Raw genomic sequence first — 19256 nt, forward strand, 5'->3', positions numbered from 1 at the left:
AGGAGGAAAAACCCAGAGAAAAAATAGAAAAAAAAAAAAGAAAAGAAAACCAGAAACAGAGAGGAAGAGAAGATCGAGATCGGAGACCCAGGCGCGCGCGGCATGACCAGAAACTGACCAGCGACCCAGGCGGCCAGGGGCTCGCGCCGGCCAGCGTCGAGCGCGGCCAGGGGCTCGCGCGGCCTGGGGCTCAAGCGGCCTGGGTCGCGCGCGGCCTGGGGCTCGCGCGAGTCAGGCCGCGCGCGGCCTGGGGCTCGCGCGAGTCAGGCCGCGCACGACCTGGGGCTCGCGCGAGCTTGGGTCGAGCACGGCCTGAGTCTCGCGCGAGCCCCAGGTCGCGCGCGGCCTGACTCTGATCTGATCTGGTGAGGTTTGGCAGTGAGGTTCTCTGTTTCTCTCCCTCTGATCTGATCTGAGCTGTGTGTTTCTCTTTCTCTCCCTCTGATCTGATCTGCGTTTGGGTATTTTGGCATGTAGAGACTTAGAATTTTTTTAAAAAATTTTGGGATTGAAATCGAGTCTCTAAGACTCGATTTCCAGTTGGAATACACGTGGAAATCGAGTCTAAGAGACTCGATTTCCATGTTAATGCCAGATGGCAACTCTGCCACATCAGACGTGATCAAACATACAAACCGAGCCTTAAAGACTCGATTTTGAAGCCCAAAATCGAGTCTTTAAGACTCGAGATGCTATAAATGAAATATGTTTCTAAGTCTTGCCTACTAACTAGATAGTTTGGTTTTTAAGGCCATTTGGCCATTTTCGCCGGAGTTTTGCCAACAATTTATAGGAGGGGCTGATTTGTATCTAAGGTTCAAACTCGCGACCAAGACTTGCCATCATACCAATACTTCCTCTTGTTTACACAAATTGCAAAATGAAAAATTATGATTTAGAGGAAATTAAGATGAAAAAATATAGATAAATATTCTCGAACTTTGAGAGTCCCAGGGAGTATGAATAATATCCTTTACTCCATTTTGAGTATTCGAATATATTCCTTTAATCATAACTTAGTACTCTATATTATTTATTTATTTTTTGTATAAAATAATTAAAGTTTAAAATGAAAAAAAAAATGACATAAGACATATATCAATTGGTGGAGGCCTAGAGCATAAAATGAAATACTAAAAGAGTGGAGCATAAGGAATCATGAACACCTAGCCCATCATGCAAAAAATAATTCAAATTTAGTAATTTGGATGAAGTGCCAAGCTTCCTAGATCACCAGATGCTTGTTGATGTAACTCCTTGATATTTTAATTTTTTGATGGAAGTTTATATTTGGTTGAAAAAAGAAAGAAAGAATGGGATAGAAGATTTATATTCATTTGATATGTATATCTTTGAGGCATATGACAAGAATATATCTTTATGGCATGACAATTGGCAGCAAGTTTCATAGAGGCAAAAGCTTGCAACTTTTGAGGCAATAGTAGATAAACAAAGTGCACTATGGAAATTTAAGATTGGTGTGATTGACGAGAAAATATACCATGCATTTAGTGTATGTTTTCTTCTTCTCACGTAGAGGTGAACCCCACTTCTTGTCAGTCACACTAGATACATGATATATTTTCTTGTAATTGACATACCTATTTGGAATTTTGGATTCATGTGCACTTTCTGTAGAAGGTGTATTGAGATTAGAGATTGTCTTTTTAGTTTTTTATTTTTTTTTAGAGTGTGAGTTTTCTAAAAGAATTTGTAGAGAGGTAATGAGGAAATACTTCATTTGCAATCCTGTGTTTGAATGGTACAAATGGGTCATTTTAAGATTCAAAAGAAAAAATATTGAAAGTTTACAAAGACAAAAGCGATCACTGAAATCAAACCACCTCTAATGTTTACAAAAGGGACATAATCAAGACCATTCGAAATCAAAAAAAGACGCAAGAATTTCTTCATAAAAAAGAGTTCACTTCCATGTTTAGCCTCTGATGGGAAGTGATGTAGTCCATTTATGCCGATATAGTGGTTTAGAACTTTTGGTGGAGCAAAATGATCATGCATATGTGTTTTTTTCGCTTGAATTTTATTATGGCTATGAGCCTATGACTATTATGTGTCATTCTAATTTCTACCACCATCAAAAGAAAATGACTACCAAGTTGATGAAACCAGGTTTGGTGGAATCATTTTCAAAATCTTCACCATAAAGCTCGGTTGGGTTGGGTTGGTTATGTTAAGGAAATGTATAATTTGATTGTCTTAAGGTTGGCAGATGGATTCGAATAAGAGATCCAAAAGAATTACAAATATGGAAGTGCAGTTAGAGAATATGGTATACAAAGAGATTAGAATGACCAAAAATGGAAACAATGGATCTTAAAAAGACTACAAAGAATCACTTTGGAAGTTTTTCTAGTGATCAGATCGCATTTTGTCCTATTATTTTACTCTATTTTGTAGAAGATTTTGTGATTACATTCTTTCCAACCTTGGTTCAAACCTTTAATTTTGTGTGATTCACTTAAATAGTTAATTTCTTATTTTCTTCCTAAAAAGTAGTTGGGCGTTACCGTAACGTGTAACCCAAAAAATATATTATGATATTACTATATTACCAAAAATGTTTAGAACATAGTTTTATAGAATACTATGGCTATTGTAGTTTTGTAAAACCATGTACTGGTTTTAGGATTACCATCTAAGCCTAATGTATACTTATATATATAGTTTACAATTGGTTCATTGTAACATACAATTTAGAATAACAAAGATTTAGTTGTTAAAGACCTTTTGTTGTAGACGGAGATCATCAAGCAAAGCCAGGTTAATTATTCTCTATCCTTTTGCTTTCTTTACATCATTTGATTTTATTTCTTTTATATTTTATCACATTAGGTTGCATGATTAAGATTAGAAAACATTTCTTTCTCAAAAAAAAAAAAAAAAAAAAGATTAGAAAACATTTGTGACAGGTTCCCATGATATTGGCGTTAGTGGCAAAGTTAAGATTTGACTTCCAGCAGAAAAATTTATGTATTTGCAAACATATATAGTTATGTACACACATGGCGCATGGACAAAACACACATATATAATACTCAAGATTAATTTGACCAATAATATGTCACTCATATGACTATTGAATAGTATTTTAATTTCCACAGTCAAAGTTCCACTTATAATTCTTATATAATGATTTATAATCTTAGATAAATCTCAAGCACATCTTAAGTGATTTTTTATGCTTTTATTAAAATGAAAAAAGTATTACAATTTAAAATAATATGGTAATCATTTGTGCATATTCTTTACAGTTTAACTTGAAAAAGATACCAAATTATGAAGTGTATTTTATAATTTTTTTTCAAATTTTATAAGTTTCATGGAAAAAAATTATTATTTAAAGAATTTGAATTCTTAACAATTGTGATAGGTAATTTTTTTTTTTGCTTTAATTAATACTTCCACTTCAATATTTTCTTTTATAAATCTTATAAATTTTGAACCTTAAAAAATTCGATAAGATAAGAACTATTTATTATTTTTTAAGGAATTTTGATATTTATATATATATATATATATATAATAAAAGAGTTATACCAAAAAAAAAAAAAAAAAAGGAATAGGGAGAGTGCTTAGTATGCCTTTTTTTTTTGTGGGGGTAGAAAAAAAATTGTGTAGTGTGAACGAGGCAACCCCTCTACGCACGTGAGAGAGGAAGATAGATACCAACGCACTCACTAATAAGAGAGGAGTGACTCGAACCCAAGACACACCGCAAGTGAATTCTTGTTAACCCAAAGGTCCCGATTGCTTAGTAAGTTAGTAGCATGCCCTTCTGTCTTTCAGTGTCTCAAAAATAGGTGCTTAGATATAAATACATGCATACTTATAGACATACATACATAAATATGAAAAACCAAGATATATGTATATAGCTTCCATTAATAATTGTAGTTTGATCTCCATTTTTCTCTTTTTATAGCTTTGCACCTCTTTCGATGGATGGCAATTTAATTCATATAGCCATTAATATTTGTCATTTTTTTGTCCCAGTTTAAGTCAGATACAAAAAATTTGCTCCTTATTCCCATTTGGCTCCTGCTAAAGGAACTCATATGTTTGTAACTTTGTATCATTATAGACTTAACCTATTTCTTTTTGCTGTTCTCTTTCTTTATAATAACTATATATACTTGTTGTATCTCTTATAGTCATCATTTATCTGTTTGGATTGAATGTACGGTTTTCTTCCCAGCTAACTAAATATTTTGCTTTTGGGATAAGAAAACAGACTAATAATAATTCAAAGGTTGCACCTGCTGGTGTGGCTAAAGCAGATTGCAATGCTTAATGGCCCCCAAACCTAAGTGGTTGAAGAGAAATAGATGAAAAAGTTTTTAGTTCCCCAAAAATACCAAATTGACATGTTGCATGTTCTGATTTCAAGGATAAATTATCTATTTGTTCATATGAGAAATGGTTTTGTTGTTAATACTAAAAAGAATGCCATTGTAGAAAATAAGATTGCAGCCATAGGCTTGACATTTGGTTTGAAAGATTGTGATAATGGAAAGCCACACCCTATGAAAATGTTGGAAATAGATAATCTGTTCATTTCAGGCATTATCTTGTCTTTGAAAGAATGTTCTGAAAAAGGAAAGGAAAAGGCTTTAAGAAATGAAGGTTTTGGGCAAATTGAATTCTATGCAATATCTAGATATGAAGAAAGCATACTAGTCATTTGGATCTTTGTTAATATTGCAGATTATGATTGTGTAAACTTGCAAATGACAACCAAAGCCTATGTAGTCTAGTTCCTTTAAAAGGCCAATGCATGTGTACAGGTCTAACAAAAATTGTCAAGGACTTTTGGAGGTGACCCTAATATGACCCTAAATGAATTACTTACAAGAATTTTTCTCTCCATGAGCAAGTAAGACCTTCTGTTTGAGACCTATTATAGAATTTATTTTTTCTCAAGGTGAATTTATATAGAATCAACTAATTGGTTTAGATGACACATCTAAGAAAAATGAGCAGATTTTTAGGGCCTTGCATATATTGACTACTCCTAGGGATGTGAGAAGGAAGCGAGGTGTTTTTGTGCCTCCTAAGGGTAGTAGGCTAGTAGCTTTGGTGGGGTGATGGGTATAAGTTTAAAAATCAGTGTTGGACAAAAACAAATTAGTTTGGTTCACCTAGTACTCGTAGAGCTCAGCCAGATTAGAATATGGAATTGGCTTGCTTGCTGCATAAGGAGGAAAACTGGCAAACAAAACAAAATAAAACTATGTGTCAGGTTGCTTCAACAAACAAGTAGGCGGCAAAATAAATAAACTATCAAGAAATTGTTTGATGATGCAACTGAGTGCCTAGTTTTCATTTGTTTTATTTGCCGGTTTTCCTCCTCCTGCAGCAACCAAGCCAATTTCATATCCTCATCTTCTTGACCTCCACAAGTACTGGATGAACTAGACTGATAAGTTTTCTGTCCACCACTGATTTTCATATTCCCACCATAGCTACTATCCTCAAGAGGCACTAAATTTCCTTGTTTCTTGTTCTCATCCCTGAGAGCTGTCAACACAGGCAAGTCTCTAAAAGTTTGCTCATTTTCTTTAGATGTGTTGTCTAAACCAATTAGTTGGTTGTATATGAATTCACCTTGAGAAACAATAAATTCTCTAATATTCTCAAGTGAGAATGTCTTAGTAGTACTTATGGAGCGGACAACCCTTGCAAGCAATTCATCTAGGGTCAAATTGGGGCCACCACCAGGAGTCCTTGACAGTTTTTGGTAGACCTGCACACATGCATTGGCCTTTTCAGGGAACAGACTATACAGACTTTTGTAGCCATTTGCCTGCTTAACACAATCATAATCTGCTATGATAGTGGAGACCCAAATCACTAGTGTGCCTTCTTCATATCCTGATATTGCCCAGGATTTGATCCGCCCAAAGCCTTTCACATCTCACACCCTTTTCCTTCTTTTTTTTGGAATTTTCTTCCAAAAGTAGGATGGTACCTGAAATGAATAAATCATCAACTTGCACCATTTCTACAAACTCTGGTTTTCCATTAGAATTGTAGAGGGTAAAATCCGTAAGCCTTCTATTTGGTCGGGGATCATTAGGCCCAGATGTCAAGGCACTGCAACCTCATCTTCTACAATATCATTTTGTTTATTTTTAACAATAGAGGATTTCTCATATAAACGAAGAGATTTATCCTTAAAATTGGAACATGCAATAACTTGCTTGGGTATTTTTTTTTTTTTTGAGGACGACAAACTCTTTCACTACTATCAGACCTATTTCTCATCAGCTACTTTGGTTTGGTGGTCATTGAAGCATTGCAATCTACTTTAGCAACACCAGAAGGTGCAGGTGCAGCCTTTGAATTATTATTATTTTTGGTAATAATAATCTCTTTTTACCAGTGGCGGCTCTATAATTTTTTTTAGAGTGGTCATTAAAAAAATTTAATAAAAATAAAAGATTTTTTTAGAATAATAAAAATAAAACTTGAATATATTGACATCATAAAAAAAACACGCTCAAATATATATAAAGTTTTAAATTTTGTTTTACAAGTTTTCATATTTTGAAATCATTTTATGATAGGTTTATTATCAATTTTATCAACTACATCTTTTTCAATGTACACGACCAATCAATCATTAAACTACTGATCTTTCATTGCAACAATATAAACAAAATGCATAATCTTTTTTTTATTTGTAATTTGTTCTAACTAATTTTTGTATTTGGTAAACTAATTAGGACTAAATCGATGCAATGCTCCACTAATTTCATTTTTAGGAAAATCATGCATGGTCAAGAGGTTGTTGTTAGGTTCTAAAGATTTAGAATTAAATATTTAGATTTCTATTTTGTGTATGTTGGCAAATCGAGAACAAAAATATATCTAGATTAGGTGTTAGACATTGCTCAAGATTGTACAAATCAATATTCAAGAACATTCAAGCTGTAGAAAGGAGAGTTCAAGTTTAGTGAAGCTCGACAGATTGAAAATTAGATCCAACTGATCGAAAATCGTAGTAAATCAAATTCTGCAGAATTTAAATCAGACCCAAGCCCGCAAAAACGTTTAGGGTTTCAGTCCAATACTTCTAAGCATAAAAGGAAAACTCTAACCACATTTTGAAGACTCTTGGAAGACTTGTGAGTTACTCTTGTGAGTTTTGAAAGGTTTTATAACCTTCTAACTCTACAAGTGTCTACCGAAACGAGATTTATAATTAAGTGCTGGTGGAATATAGTTGCTGCTACAAGATCAACAACGACCGGTGATTTGAAACCTTTGAGTGGGATCTCAAAGTCATAAGCGTGGGAGCTTGTGTGCTACAAATCCAAGAGAGAAGAGTCCGTGGAGTTGGAGTTGCACGTGATTGTGTTAGTAAGTTCTACTGGAGGTAGAATCAGATTTAGGGTTAAATCTTTTGTAAATTTCGATTCTATCACAGTGGATTTATTTACCTTGAGGATAGTTAGATTAAATCATTTCCAGGTTTTTATCTTGAAACTTTTGGATTCATTGGTTTTCCTAGATAATCATATCATTGTGTTATTTACTTTTCTGCAGTGCATGATATGATATTTTGCCAGTTTAACCTAGATCTCATAATTAACCTAAATAATTACTTAGCTAATTCATTAGGTTAAACTAATATGCTTTTTAAAGGATCTAAACAAACAAATAGTTGCCAATAACCTCTTTGTAAATATGTTATTTTTATTTCATTCTGGTCATTAGGATGAAAATATGAGATCTTTTCTCATAGAAGATGAAAATATGAGGTCATTTCAAATTTGTTTAGAAGATGAATATTGCAATAGCGATTCATCTTCTAAACAAAAGAATAAATGTTAAGTGTATTTTTTCCATTTTTTTAAAAATAACGACTTTAAAATATGCGATTTGAAAACACAAAATTACTGCTACACGGCACCACTATTTTGGCTGGCAATCTTATCCTCAACAGTCGTAAAGTCTATACCGTGTGGAGCCAGATGTAGACTCTCTAGCCAATCAAAGGACATTAACAATTTAGCATCCAAAGCAGAATATGCTGCCTGAGTCAAGTCCACACCGCGTGGAGCCAAAGCTATAAAGACTTTTACTCGTAAAGTAACTAAGCAATTCCCTTTGGGCAATTCACTTCTCCTGAGCTATCCTGTATTCCAATAGCATTTTGTCGCCAGAGCGAGTGAGTGAGTGAGAAAGAGAGACAGAGAGAGAGAGAGAGAGAGAGAGAAAGAGACGGAATGGCGGACATACTTCTATCTGCCCTGGTGAGCTCTATGGTCGGTAACTTGAATACTTCAGCACTTAAAGAATTGGGAATTGCTTTTGGCCTGAGAGATGAGCTTGACAACCTTGAGAGCACACTTTCCACCATCCAAGCTGTTCTGCAAGATGCAGAGGAGAAGCAGTGGAAGAGTAAGGCTATCAGCGATTGGCTGAGAAAGCTCAAAGAAGGAGCTTATGATGCAGATGATGTTCTGGACGAGTTTGCAACTGAAGCTCTAATACAAGAGGCGGAGAAAGAGAAAGGTGTGAAAAGCCAAGTAAGTAGCTTCTTTTCTCTTCAAAACCGACTTATATTTCGCATAAAGATGGCACATAAACTGAAGAACGTGAGGGATAGGCTGGAATCCATTTCTATGGAGAGATCTAAGTTTCACTTGAGAGAGGGAGATATAAACATGGAAGTCTTTGATATAGAAAGAAGACAAACTGGCTCACTTGTGAATGAAAGTGAGATTTATGGAAGAGATGAAGAGAAAGAAATAATCATTCAAGTATTGCTCACTGATGTGTCTGGTCAAGATAATCTTGCTATTTATGCCGTATGGGGCATGGGGGGCTTGGGGAAAACAACACTTGCACAGTTGATCTACAATGATGCAAGGGTAGAGAAGCATTATGATATGAGAATTTGGGTGTGTGTATCAGATGATTTCCATGTAAGAAAATTGGTGGGAGCAATCATAGAGTCCATAGATGGTAGTCCATGTAATCTTTCAGAGTTGGACTCATTACAGCAATGCTTGCAGGGAAAATTGCGTGGAAGGAAATTTTTGCTCGTTTTGGACGATGTTTGGGACGAATACCATGAGGAATGGAATGGCTTAAAAGATGTGTTGAGGTGTGGGTCGAACGGAAGTAAGGTTATAGTGACAACCCGGATTGAGGATGTAGCGCTTATGATGAACACACTACCTATACACCACATAGGATGTTTGTCAGAGAATGATTCTTGGTCCCTGTTTACAAGATGTGCATTTGGGAGGGGAAGGCTAAAGGAGAGATCAGAATTGGAATCAATTGGCAAGGAAATAGTGAAGAAGTGTGGAGGGGTACCTCTAGCAATAAAGACTCTTGGAAGTCTCATGAGCTTAAAAAGTACGGAAAGTGAGTGGTTATCTGTGAAAGAAAGTCAAATTTGGGAATTACCAGAAGGTGAAAATTCCATTTTGTCAGCGCTGAGGTTGAGTTACCACTATTTAGCCCCACATCTAAGGCAATGTTTTGCATTTTGCTGTGTATTTCCCAAAGATCACAAGCTTAATAGGGATAAGCTGATACAATTGTGGATGGCTAATGGTTTTATTCCCTTTAAAGAATCATTGGAGCCGCATGATGTTGGCATTATTATCTTCAATGAATTAGTGCGGAGATCTTTTTTTCAAGATGTTGTGGAGGATTCTCCTATTAACATAATATGTAAAATGCATGATCTTATGCATGACCTTGCTCAGTCTATTATGAAGCTTGAATGCGTTGTGGTGGAACCTGGTAAATTGGTGAAAGTTCAAAAAATGACTCGTCACTTGTATTTTACTCGAGGCACTTCTTGCGACGTTGAAGTATGCAAAGGCCGCTCTCTACGCTCATGCATTGCGTTATCAACTTACTATAATCTTGAGTATAAATCTCCTCAATCCATCTTTTTGAAACAAAAGTATCTTCGGGTCTGCGACCTAACTAGACAACCATCAGAAAACGCAGCAAGATCAATCACTAGTTTAAAACACTTGAGGTATCTCGACATGTCTTCTTCCTACTTCAAAGTTTTACCTGAATCAATAACTTGCCTCTTGAACCTGCAAACGCTGAAACTAGATTATTGTCAGTCTCTTCATAAGTTGCCCAATGGTATGAGGCACATGAAAAACCTTATCTATCTTGGGCTTAGCGGTTGTGGTTCTCTTACTTGTATGCCTGAAGGGATGGGACAACTAACGCGCCTCCAATCATTAAGCATCTTCATCGTTGGCAAGGAAAATGGTTATCAAATAAGTGAGCTGAAAGGACTACACCTTCGAAATGAGTTGTCAATAAAGGAACTCGATAATGTAAGAAATTTTGCGGAGGCAAAAAATGCAAATTTGATTGGGAAACAAAATCTTCATTCGCTAAGTCTGGTTTGGCAGAACAAAAGTCAGTGCCCCGTACCAGAACAGGTTGAAGATGTTCTTGATGGTCTCCAACCTCATTCAAATCTGAAAGTGTTGCACATTCATAACTATTTGGGTTCAAAATTTCCAACGTGGATGCAAGATTTACTCCTCCGTGATCTGGTTGAAATTTCTCTAATGAAGTGTGAAAGATGTGAACATCTGCCACCTCTTGACAAACTATCATTCCTCAAGGTTCTTGTAATAAGTGGCATGGATTCTGTGAAGTATCTTGGCAATGAGTTACATGGAGATAGTGCAAGTTCGTTCCCATCATTGGAGAAACTGCACTTAGAAAATATGGCTAATTTGGAGGAATGGCGAACAATGGATGGAAGAGAAAATTTTCCCCGCCTAAGCACATTAACCTTCCGGGGTTGTCCAAAGTTAGTTAAAATGCCTATTAGGGCAAGTTCGTTCCCATCATTGAAGATACTGTACTTATATATGATGACTAATTTGGAGGAATGGCGAACAATGGATGGAAGAGAAAATTTTCCCCGCCTAAGCTCATTAAAAATCTGGCGTTGTCCAAAGTTAGTTGAAATGCCTATTATTCCTTCCATTACAAGCTTGAGCATCCGTAAGAGCAATGCAATGTTAATTAAGTCAGTGATGAATCTCACTTCACTTTCTTTCCTTAAAATTGAAAGTATGCATGAATCGACACTTCTTCCGGATGGACTGTTTCAAAATCTTACTGCAATGAAACGCTTTGAACTTGATGATTGTAACGGACTCGAAAGTCTGCCAGAAGGACTCCACCTACATTCTTTACGGGAACTCGATATAAGGGGCTGTACAAATATTTTGTCCTTTCCGGTAAATGGGTTGCGGGGCTTATCTTCACTACAGAGGTTATGGATTCAGAGCTGCGACAAATTCTGCTCTTTATCTGAAGGAATTCAATATTTAACTAGCCTTGAGGACTTAATTATTAACAGATGTCCGGAGTTAGTTTCCTTGCCGAAGCAGATAGGATGCCTCACGTCACTTTCATCTTTGCAAATTTGGCACTGCGATAAGCTAATGTCTTTACCGGACGAGTTGCAAAATCTTACGGCACTCAAAACATTGAGCATTTACAGTTGTCCACATCTGCAGAGGCGGTGCAAGAAAGACAGCGGCGAGGATTGGCATAAGATTGCTCGAATCCCCAACATTCATATCGACGAAGACGATCCTCCACCAGTACAATCAAGGAATGGTTGCAAGGCGCTTCAGAAACTGAAATTTTGGTCCACATAAAAGGTAACTGATTGCCCTTTTGGACGTCTCTCTCCTCTTTCTCTCGCTCTCTCTATTTTTGCACAGTTTATAATAGAAGGAGATGCAAAGGAGATTTTTCAAAGCTTACTAATGGAATCAAATGATGCTTTGCAATTGGCTAAGAGACATGTTGATGCCCAAATTTAATTTTATTGAGAGGAAGCACATTTAATTTAATAGAATAACTTTTTCTGTTTTTTTTTTTTTTTGGGTGTGTTTCGCATTCTGTAACTTTTTATGTTAAAGAAAAAAACTGCTTGCAAAAGTTTGTTCAAAGCATTAATAAATAGATGATTATGTGCATAATTGTGTGTTGATGTGTGAATTACAAAATATCTAGAAGACATTAGCTTTAAAGACTGACGATTTTTTTTTTTTTTCATGAGATAGTGCTCTATCTTTTAGGTTCTAAATTCCCGAGGTAGAACATGGAACTAGGAGGGCAGTTCTTTTGCTGGTTGCGTGTGTTGACATTGGCATTCGGCTCTGCTGCTGTTTGGCTGACAAGGTTTTTTTTTTTTTTTTTTTTTTTTTTTTTTTTTTTTTTTAATTTGATAATGTGTGTCTGCCGCTAGTTAAGGAAAAAATTATCTGTTTAAAATTTTTTATTGGGCTGGATTGTTTGTTTTGGATAAAATTTGTTGGATGGACTTAATTTTTTTTAGTTTTGCTATTGATAAATTTTATCGTGATTTGTTTGGCTTTGTATATTTTGTTTTAGATTTTAGAGTTATAAATTTTTTTATGAACTTTAAAATGAGGAAAATGTTAGAGTTATAAATTTGTTTATAAATTGCTGATGCGCTAAGTGATTATTAGTAAGTAAAAAAATTATTTAAGTCTAGATGCGAATTAATAAGAATTTACTATGTCAATAATTTATAAAAATGTTATAGAAAAGTTTGTGGCTATAACATTGCTTTTAAAAGAATCAATGCTATTGTTAAGAGGACAAAGTGTAATTTTATATAACAAAATTGCTAAAATTAATACTTAAATATATACTAATATATATATATATATATATATATATTTTTTTTTTTTTAAATGGTCAAGCTTAGCACCGTCCTTTGCTTGCTTTGGGCCTTTTCAGATTTTCTTTTTATTTCCCTTACTCCCAATGAAAAATTAACAGGATTTGTGACAAACTTTTTGAAATTATTTGTGGTCATTTAAAGTTGTTATGAAGAATTCAGGAATTTAATATTAAAGATTGCATGTGAATTAGACATTTGAATTGTGAACTGTAACTTCATCTACAGGATAACTTTTGCTTCCTTGAATCACCCCACTCTTAAGTATTAGAATTTAAGAAATCTAAACTTGCTTCTTTTAGTGCAGGTAGAGCTTATAATTTTTGGCACTACCAAGTTACAACATATTAATTCTTAATTTTTGACACCTTTGGAGATTACTAATTGAGAATTGGTTGGTTTGAAAATTATAGCCAAGTGTTTGATAGTTAAGTATTTGATACAAGAAAAATTAGAAAACATAACTAAATTAACCAATGGATTATTACACAAATGACAGAACTAAAGCCAGAATGACTAAAATGTTATGACTACAATCTACAATATAAAATAACATGTAGTTGTTAGTATCTTTTCCAAATTGCATGCCATTTAGCAGCAAAATCTGTAAAAGAACTCAAACTATAGGTCACAGACAAGGCCTTAGGCTTGATCCGTATGTTGACTGGTAAACACTCAAGAGAAATTACTTATTGATAGATGATTATATTTTCCTTAAACTAGGAGAAAGTTTTTAAGAGAGACCTTGGACATTTACATGGGTTGCAGCTGTGTTGTACAATATCAAACTATAGAATACGTTGCTTTCTCATTCTAATTATGCAATGCAACACTTTGGAGACATTGTGGATTAATTTTGGTCCAGACCATCTATCATCACAAATAAAAGGACTTGAACCAAACCATTTATAACATCAAGGGTCTAAATCCAAATTTTTAATTATTTTGGGAAAAATTAAAATGAACTCAAACTTTAAGAGTGTAAATTGCAATTTAGTCTAGTTTGGTGACCTTATTAAAGCCAAACTTGGTTATCACATCCAACAAGAAGTCTCATTCAATATTGTCATATGCCCTCTGCAGGTCCTATTTCACTCCTAACATGCCGTTCCCTTTCTTTCTCATTTTGAATTTCTAAACTCTCCTGAAATATTATGGAATTCTTGGATATATATTTGCAAGGAAGAAAAGCAGCTCGATAGGGAGAGCTCACTTTTCCTACATGGTGCACAACCTTGAAGCAATGATCTTGTAGAAGAAGCTGCATAAAAGTTAATAGGCCTAAATTGGAAAAAGATTGTGCACCATCAATCAATGCCCGAAGTTTTTAATGGGTCACACAATGCTTTTTATTTCTTCTGCCGTAAGTATCCAACATATCTTCATTGTCAATAACTTTAAAAAATGGTTTGGGTGATGCCCTCCAATTCCTCTGGCAATCGAGATTTGCTGGACTCATATAATGCTCTAAAGTTGGAAATGAAGTACTACTTTATGTCATTAGGATCCTTAATTCAAAGGTTATCATCCACCTTGATACTGTAACTGTCCACATAATTCCTTCTCCTCCTAATAATCATGGAGAGATGAAAGAATTGTGTTTCTATCCCCCTCCTCCAACCAAATTAAGCTCTTGCAATTTCGGCTCCTGATTCACTTCCTATCTTATCTTCCATTCATCCATATTTTTGTTGCGCAAAGTCTATCGCAATAAGGTTCTACATTGAGGGTTCCAATTGCTGAAGACCAAGTAATCTCTGTTCAAGGGCTTTGAATTTTGTGCTGTTTCTACCAAAAAAAAGCTCTACTCCAATTGTTGAAGGTCAAGTAATCTCTGTTTAAGGGATTGTCAAAAAAATTTCACTCCACCAACATTCACCAAGTCTTGTGATCAATGTTAATTTTGGCTGCAAATTTAGTATACACAATTGGACTATACAATTCGTAGAAATTAGATAAGATTTTTTTTTTTTTTTTTTTTTTCCAAATGTAACTTACGTGCCATTTGTACTCTTTATATTCAAGATTAGCATACGCTGCACTGGTATAAATCACAGACCTATATAATTCTCAAAATTTTAAATGTTACACCAATTCGGTACCCATAAAAAATTAGAAGAATTGTGAAAAAAAAAATGTAGAAGATTTGATTGGGACATTCAACAAGGAGACAATTAGCTTTTGGATACGTTCAAAGAGATGACAAGGAAGCCCTCATTGTTGAGCATATCAATCTACCGCTTCCTAAAGTTAGTTTTATAATTTGTTGAGTGAGATCCTTTCAATTTTAATCAACAATAATAAAGCTTTAGTCTCAAAATTTTGGGGTCAGCTATGGATTTTCAACGGATTAGTTCGGATTGATCACATGTAATCTTTTCCTCCATTCAATTTGATTTACAATTCCATTTATTTTTCCTAAAAGTGAACAGCTATTTAGATTAGCTAGGCTTGAATCAAAGTTAGTATGCAATATTGTATACAAAAATCAATCAAAGACATATATATATATATATATATATTTTTTTTTTTCAAGTATATTTGTTAAAGAAAGCAGTTGGGTATACATATGTAAGTTAAGTCTCACATTGAATAATAATAATAAAAAAGTGAATATTTGGTTTTTTCCTTTTCACTTTTTTCACGAATAGAATCAAGCAATACCAAATTATTACATGATAACTCTTGAAAAAAAAAAAGCCAATGGTACAAGCCAAAAGACAAATATTTCATCTTCTTCTTTCTTCTCTATTTTTTGTGTGAGAAAAATTACTTAGAACAAAGCCTCCGATAGAGTTTGCCACAAATATCACCAAATAACGTCAAATTATAAGCGATAAAGAAAATTGAAATTCTAAACCTATGTGTTGATGAAGGTCAGCCCCAATCAAGTGATGAAATCTGACTTCTTAATTTTATTTTCTATTATAATGGATCTTTTCTAAGGCACAATAATTTTTTGTCTAAGTGAAGAGACAAATCTTTATTCAAATTAAAACTAAATGTTTAACTATAAAAAGAAAGTTTAATTTTTAGAAACAAAACAAATTTTAAAATTTGAAGTTTTTTAAAGACGCATATTCGATAAAGGAATTAGACCCTATGAATTGTGCCTTTGTTATCAGTCATACTCTCACATGATCAAATATTTCCAGAAACTGAAACTATGGGTGTAATTATTGTGAGGAGGCTTATGCTAATGACAATGATGTTCATTGTACTTGTGCCTAATGTAGTACAGGGTGACCCTCCTGCTGCTGCTGTGGAATTATGTCATAAGTGGTGGTTGTGGATTACTTGTTTTGTATAAATAGAGCGCACAGTTTATCCAAATATTGAATTTGATTTATACAGACGTTGTGCAAAAGCAGTAAGGGAGTATTGCGAGAACAATCACCTCTGAGATAATTTCAATGATTGTCTACAAGGAGGCTAATCAATGTGCAGATAGCTTGGCTAAAGATAGATCCTTGCAATCAATGAACTACTATACTTTTGACAACTTACTGCTTGTGGTAGAGTCTTTGCCTACTTTAGATAAGGTTGAGCTTTATTGTAATGGACTTATTTTTGCTTAATATATCGATATTTCATCAAAAAAGAAAAAAAATAAATAAATAAATAAAAAAAGAGATTGCCTTGTTAATGGAGCCTAGAAGCAGAAATATCAATTTTGGTATGAAGTTTCTCTCTCTCTCTCTCTGACATACGCACATCTATTAATTTTATAGAGTTATTTTGATATGGAAATAAGGTATTAATTTTATTGAATTTTGTATATGACATAAATTGTGATGTCGACTTCTTGAATAATATATGAGAAGCAGACTCAGCAGCGTCCAGATTTTTGTGAATTTGCAAAGATTTCTACTCCCTCATACTCCTAGTAATCCCTCCTGGGGTATATCAAATCACCAAAGTCCAAAGGAATAAATTATCAACATGAAGAACAATTCATTAGTTCTAAAATGTCACCCAACTAAGAAGCATATATCACCATTGATGAACACAACAAGAGGTGGATCATGGATATTTTGTTAGATCATATGGCGAAGTGACTTCTTCATGAGCATCATCACCAATACTATCAACTGGAAAGCCAACTGATGGTAGTGGGGACAATCAAACTGAACATGAATTTCAATTAAAATCAAACATCAAAAAAATCTAAGTCTATCAATTCTACAATTATGAATATTTCATATATAAAACATAATGAACCAGCTGAGGGTTAAATTTAGAAAAGCCAAGATATATAAGAGGGCCTGATACTATCAACTAATCCACATTCACAAACATTGAAATTACTTCACCAAAAGCATGTTCAAGTTACAAAATAAAAATAAGAAAAACCAAAGCACATGCTAACGGTTCCAAAATTTTCACGCAAAGGTGGAGGTTGCAAACTGTATTGAACAACTTCAACAAAATTTTCTTTAGAGTGGGATAGGGGTTATTGAAAAAACTCACCTAGTGAAATGAGCTACAATTTACGCTTTTCTTCATTCTGGAGGTTTAGCTATTAGAACTTTGAGAAGTTTTAATAAAACTTTGTTTGGAAAATGGTTATGGAGATTTGGGAATGAAAGACAAGCCTTGTGGAGGAGAGTGATAGGGGCAAAGTATGGTTGTGAAAGGGGAGGTTGGTGCTTTCTTCCTATTACTGGCCTCATGAAGTGAGTTTGTGGAAGTCTATTAGCCGTGGTTGGCCATCTTTTGTTCGTCACATCCAATTTGAGGTTGGGGCTGGGTTTACTGTTAGATTTTGGCAGGATATTTGGTGTGGGGACACTTAGTCGAAATAAGGAGGCCTATGTGGCGGATTTGATGAAGTTCCCAAATAGTATTCTTTTCTGGTATCTAAATTTTAGAAGATGCAGTGAAGATGAGAAATTGGAATCCTTTTATAATTTAATGTCTAGAATTTATGGAGCTTCTTTGAGAGGAGTTAGAGACGATAAAATGTGTTGGAAACCTGCTATGGGAAGAGGTTTTACGGTTCATTCTTATTACTAGGTTTTGACAAAAAGTTTTGATTAGTCTTTCCCTTGGAGGACTGTTTGGAAGTCGAAGGTCCCTTCTAGAGTTTGTTTGTTTGTTTGTTTTTTTTTTTTTTTTTTAGACTGCAGCTTTGGGGAATATTTTGACTATTGATAATCTTAGGAAATGAAAGATTTTGATTTTGGATTGGTGTTGTATGTGTAAAAGAAATGGGAAATCAATAGACCACCTCTTTATCCATCGCCCTCTTTCTTTTGATTTGTGGTCTTTGGTGTTTACTTTGTTTGGCATTCACTGAGTTATGCCAAAAACAGTGGTGGAGCTACTGGGTTGTTGGCAAGGAAAGTTTGGAGGCATCGGAATGCTGCTATTTGGATGGCTATGCCCCATTGTTTGATGTGGTGCATTTGGTAGGAGAGGAATAACCGACATTTTGAGAATTTAGAGAGATCAATTTTAGATCTTAAACTCTTCTTTATTGAGACTCTTCTGGATTGGATTGCAGTGTTAGGCTTTCGTTCTTTTTCTCCAATCCATGGTTTTATGGACTTTTGTACTTTATGAACTTGATTTGTTTTTGTCTTTGATGTATACTTCTTGTATACTTAGGTGACACAATTCTTCTTTTTAATATATTTTTATTACTTATCAAAAAAAAGAAACTAATTATGCAAAGTTCGAGAACATTGGTTCTGAAAGTCTTACATACCTCTCTCTCTCTCTCTCATGGTTCAACAACAATACAAAAACATTCAATTTGAATTACTTCTTGTGTTAGTGAGACATCAATATGTAAGACTTAAGTAGTAAAACTTATAGCATTTTTAATATCACTCAAATTTTTGGATCTTCTTAAAGATTGGAGGAAAAAATGTACAACTTACATACAATTTCACAGATTTTTACAGTATTAGAGAGATATTCACATTATTTACCAAGCTAACTTCTTGAAATAATTCTAACTTAGAGTACGTAGATTTGTCTATTACCCTTGAGCAAACTCTTTGACTGGAGGCAAATATTGTCTTAAAGATAGCAATTCATTCATACCTCTAAGGCTTAAAAGTTCGTGTTCTGTCATTATTTATCCCATTATCCCAAACAATCACTTATTTTATTATAAAGAGAATTACAAAACCTCAGTTCTATTATATTGAAAATAAATTACATTTACTCAAAATGAGAATATACCTCATATTAAATCCTAGTTACATTCTAAAGATATAAAAATTACACTGCTATAGTCTTACTTATAATCTAAGAAAATTAAATTACAAAAGTGCATTACTAACACAAATAATCTGATCTACATCATTTCAAAAAATAAATAGTCTGATCTATATCCCCTACTAATTTAACTGTGAAGTTACTAGATGGAAAGGTGTTAGACAACCAACCCACCCAATTGGTAGTCTCATAGGGTATACTGACCAATACAAACTATTTATCCATCCCTAATTAATAACAAACATCCAAAATAAAGGATTAAAATAAAATTAAAAAG

At 34.3% G+C, this 19256-nt stretch overlaps 2 protein-coding genes across 2 annotated transcripts in view; both read left to right on the top strand.

Moving 5' to 3' along the window:
• LOC126716080 (dynamin-2A) overlaps positions 1-19256 on the top strand; it is a 105321-nt gene that overhangs the window by 28943 nt on the left and 57122 nt on the right. The gene's annotated exons all lie outside the window — the stretch shown is intronic.
• On the top strand, positions 7945-12425 carry LOC126716077 (putative disease resistance protein RGA3). The gene is made up of 2 exons (XM_050417037.1): positions 7945-11699; positions 12108-12425. The coding sequence occupies exon 1, from the start codon at positions 8253-8255 to the stop codon at positions 11694-11696; it is 3444 nt and encodes a 1147-aa protein (XP_050272994.1). The 5' UTR covers positions 7945-8252; the 3' UTR covers positions 11697-11699; positions 12108-12425.

The sequence above is a fragment of the Quercus robur genome, chromosome 2 (assembly GCF_932294415.1).
Source record: "Quercus robur chromosome 2, dhQueRobu3.1, whole genome shotgun sequence".
Classification (NCBI taxonomy): domain Eukaryota; kingdom Viridiplantae; phylum Streptophyta; class Magnoliopsida; order Fagales; family Fagaceae; genus Quercus; species Quercus robur.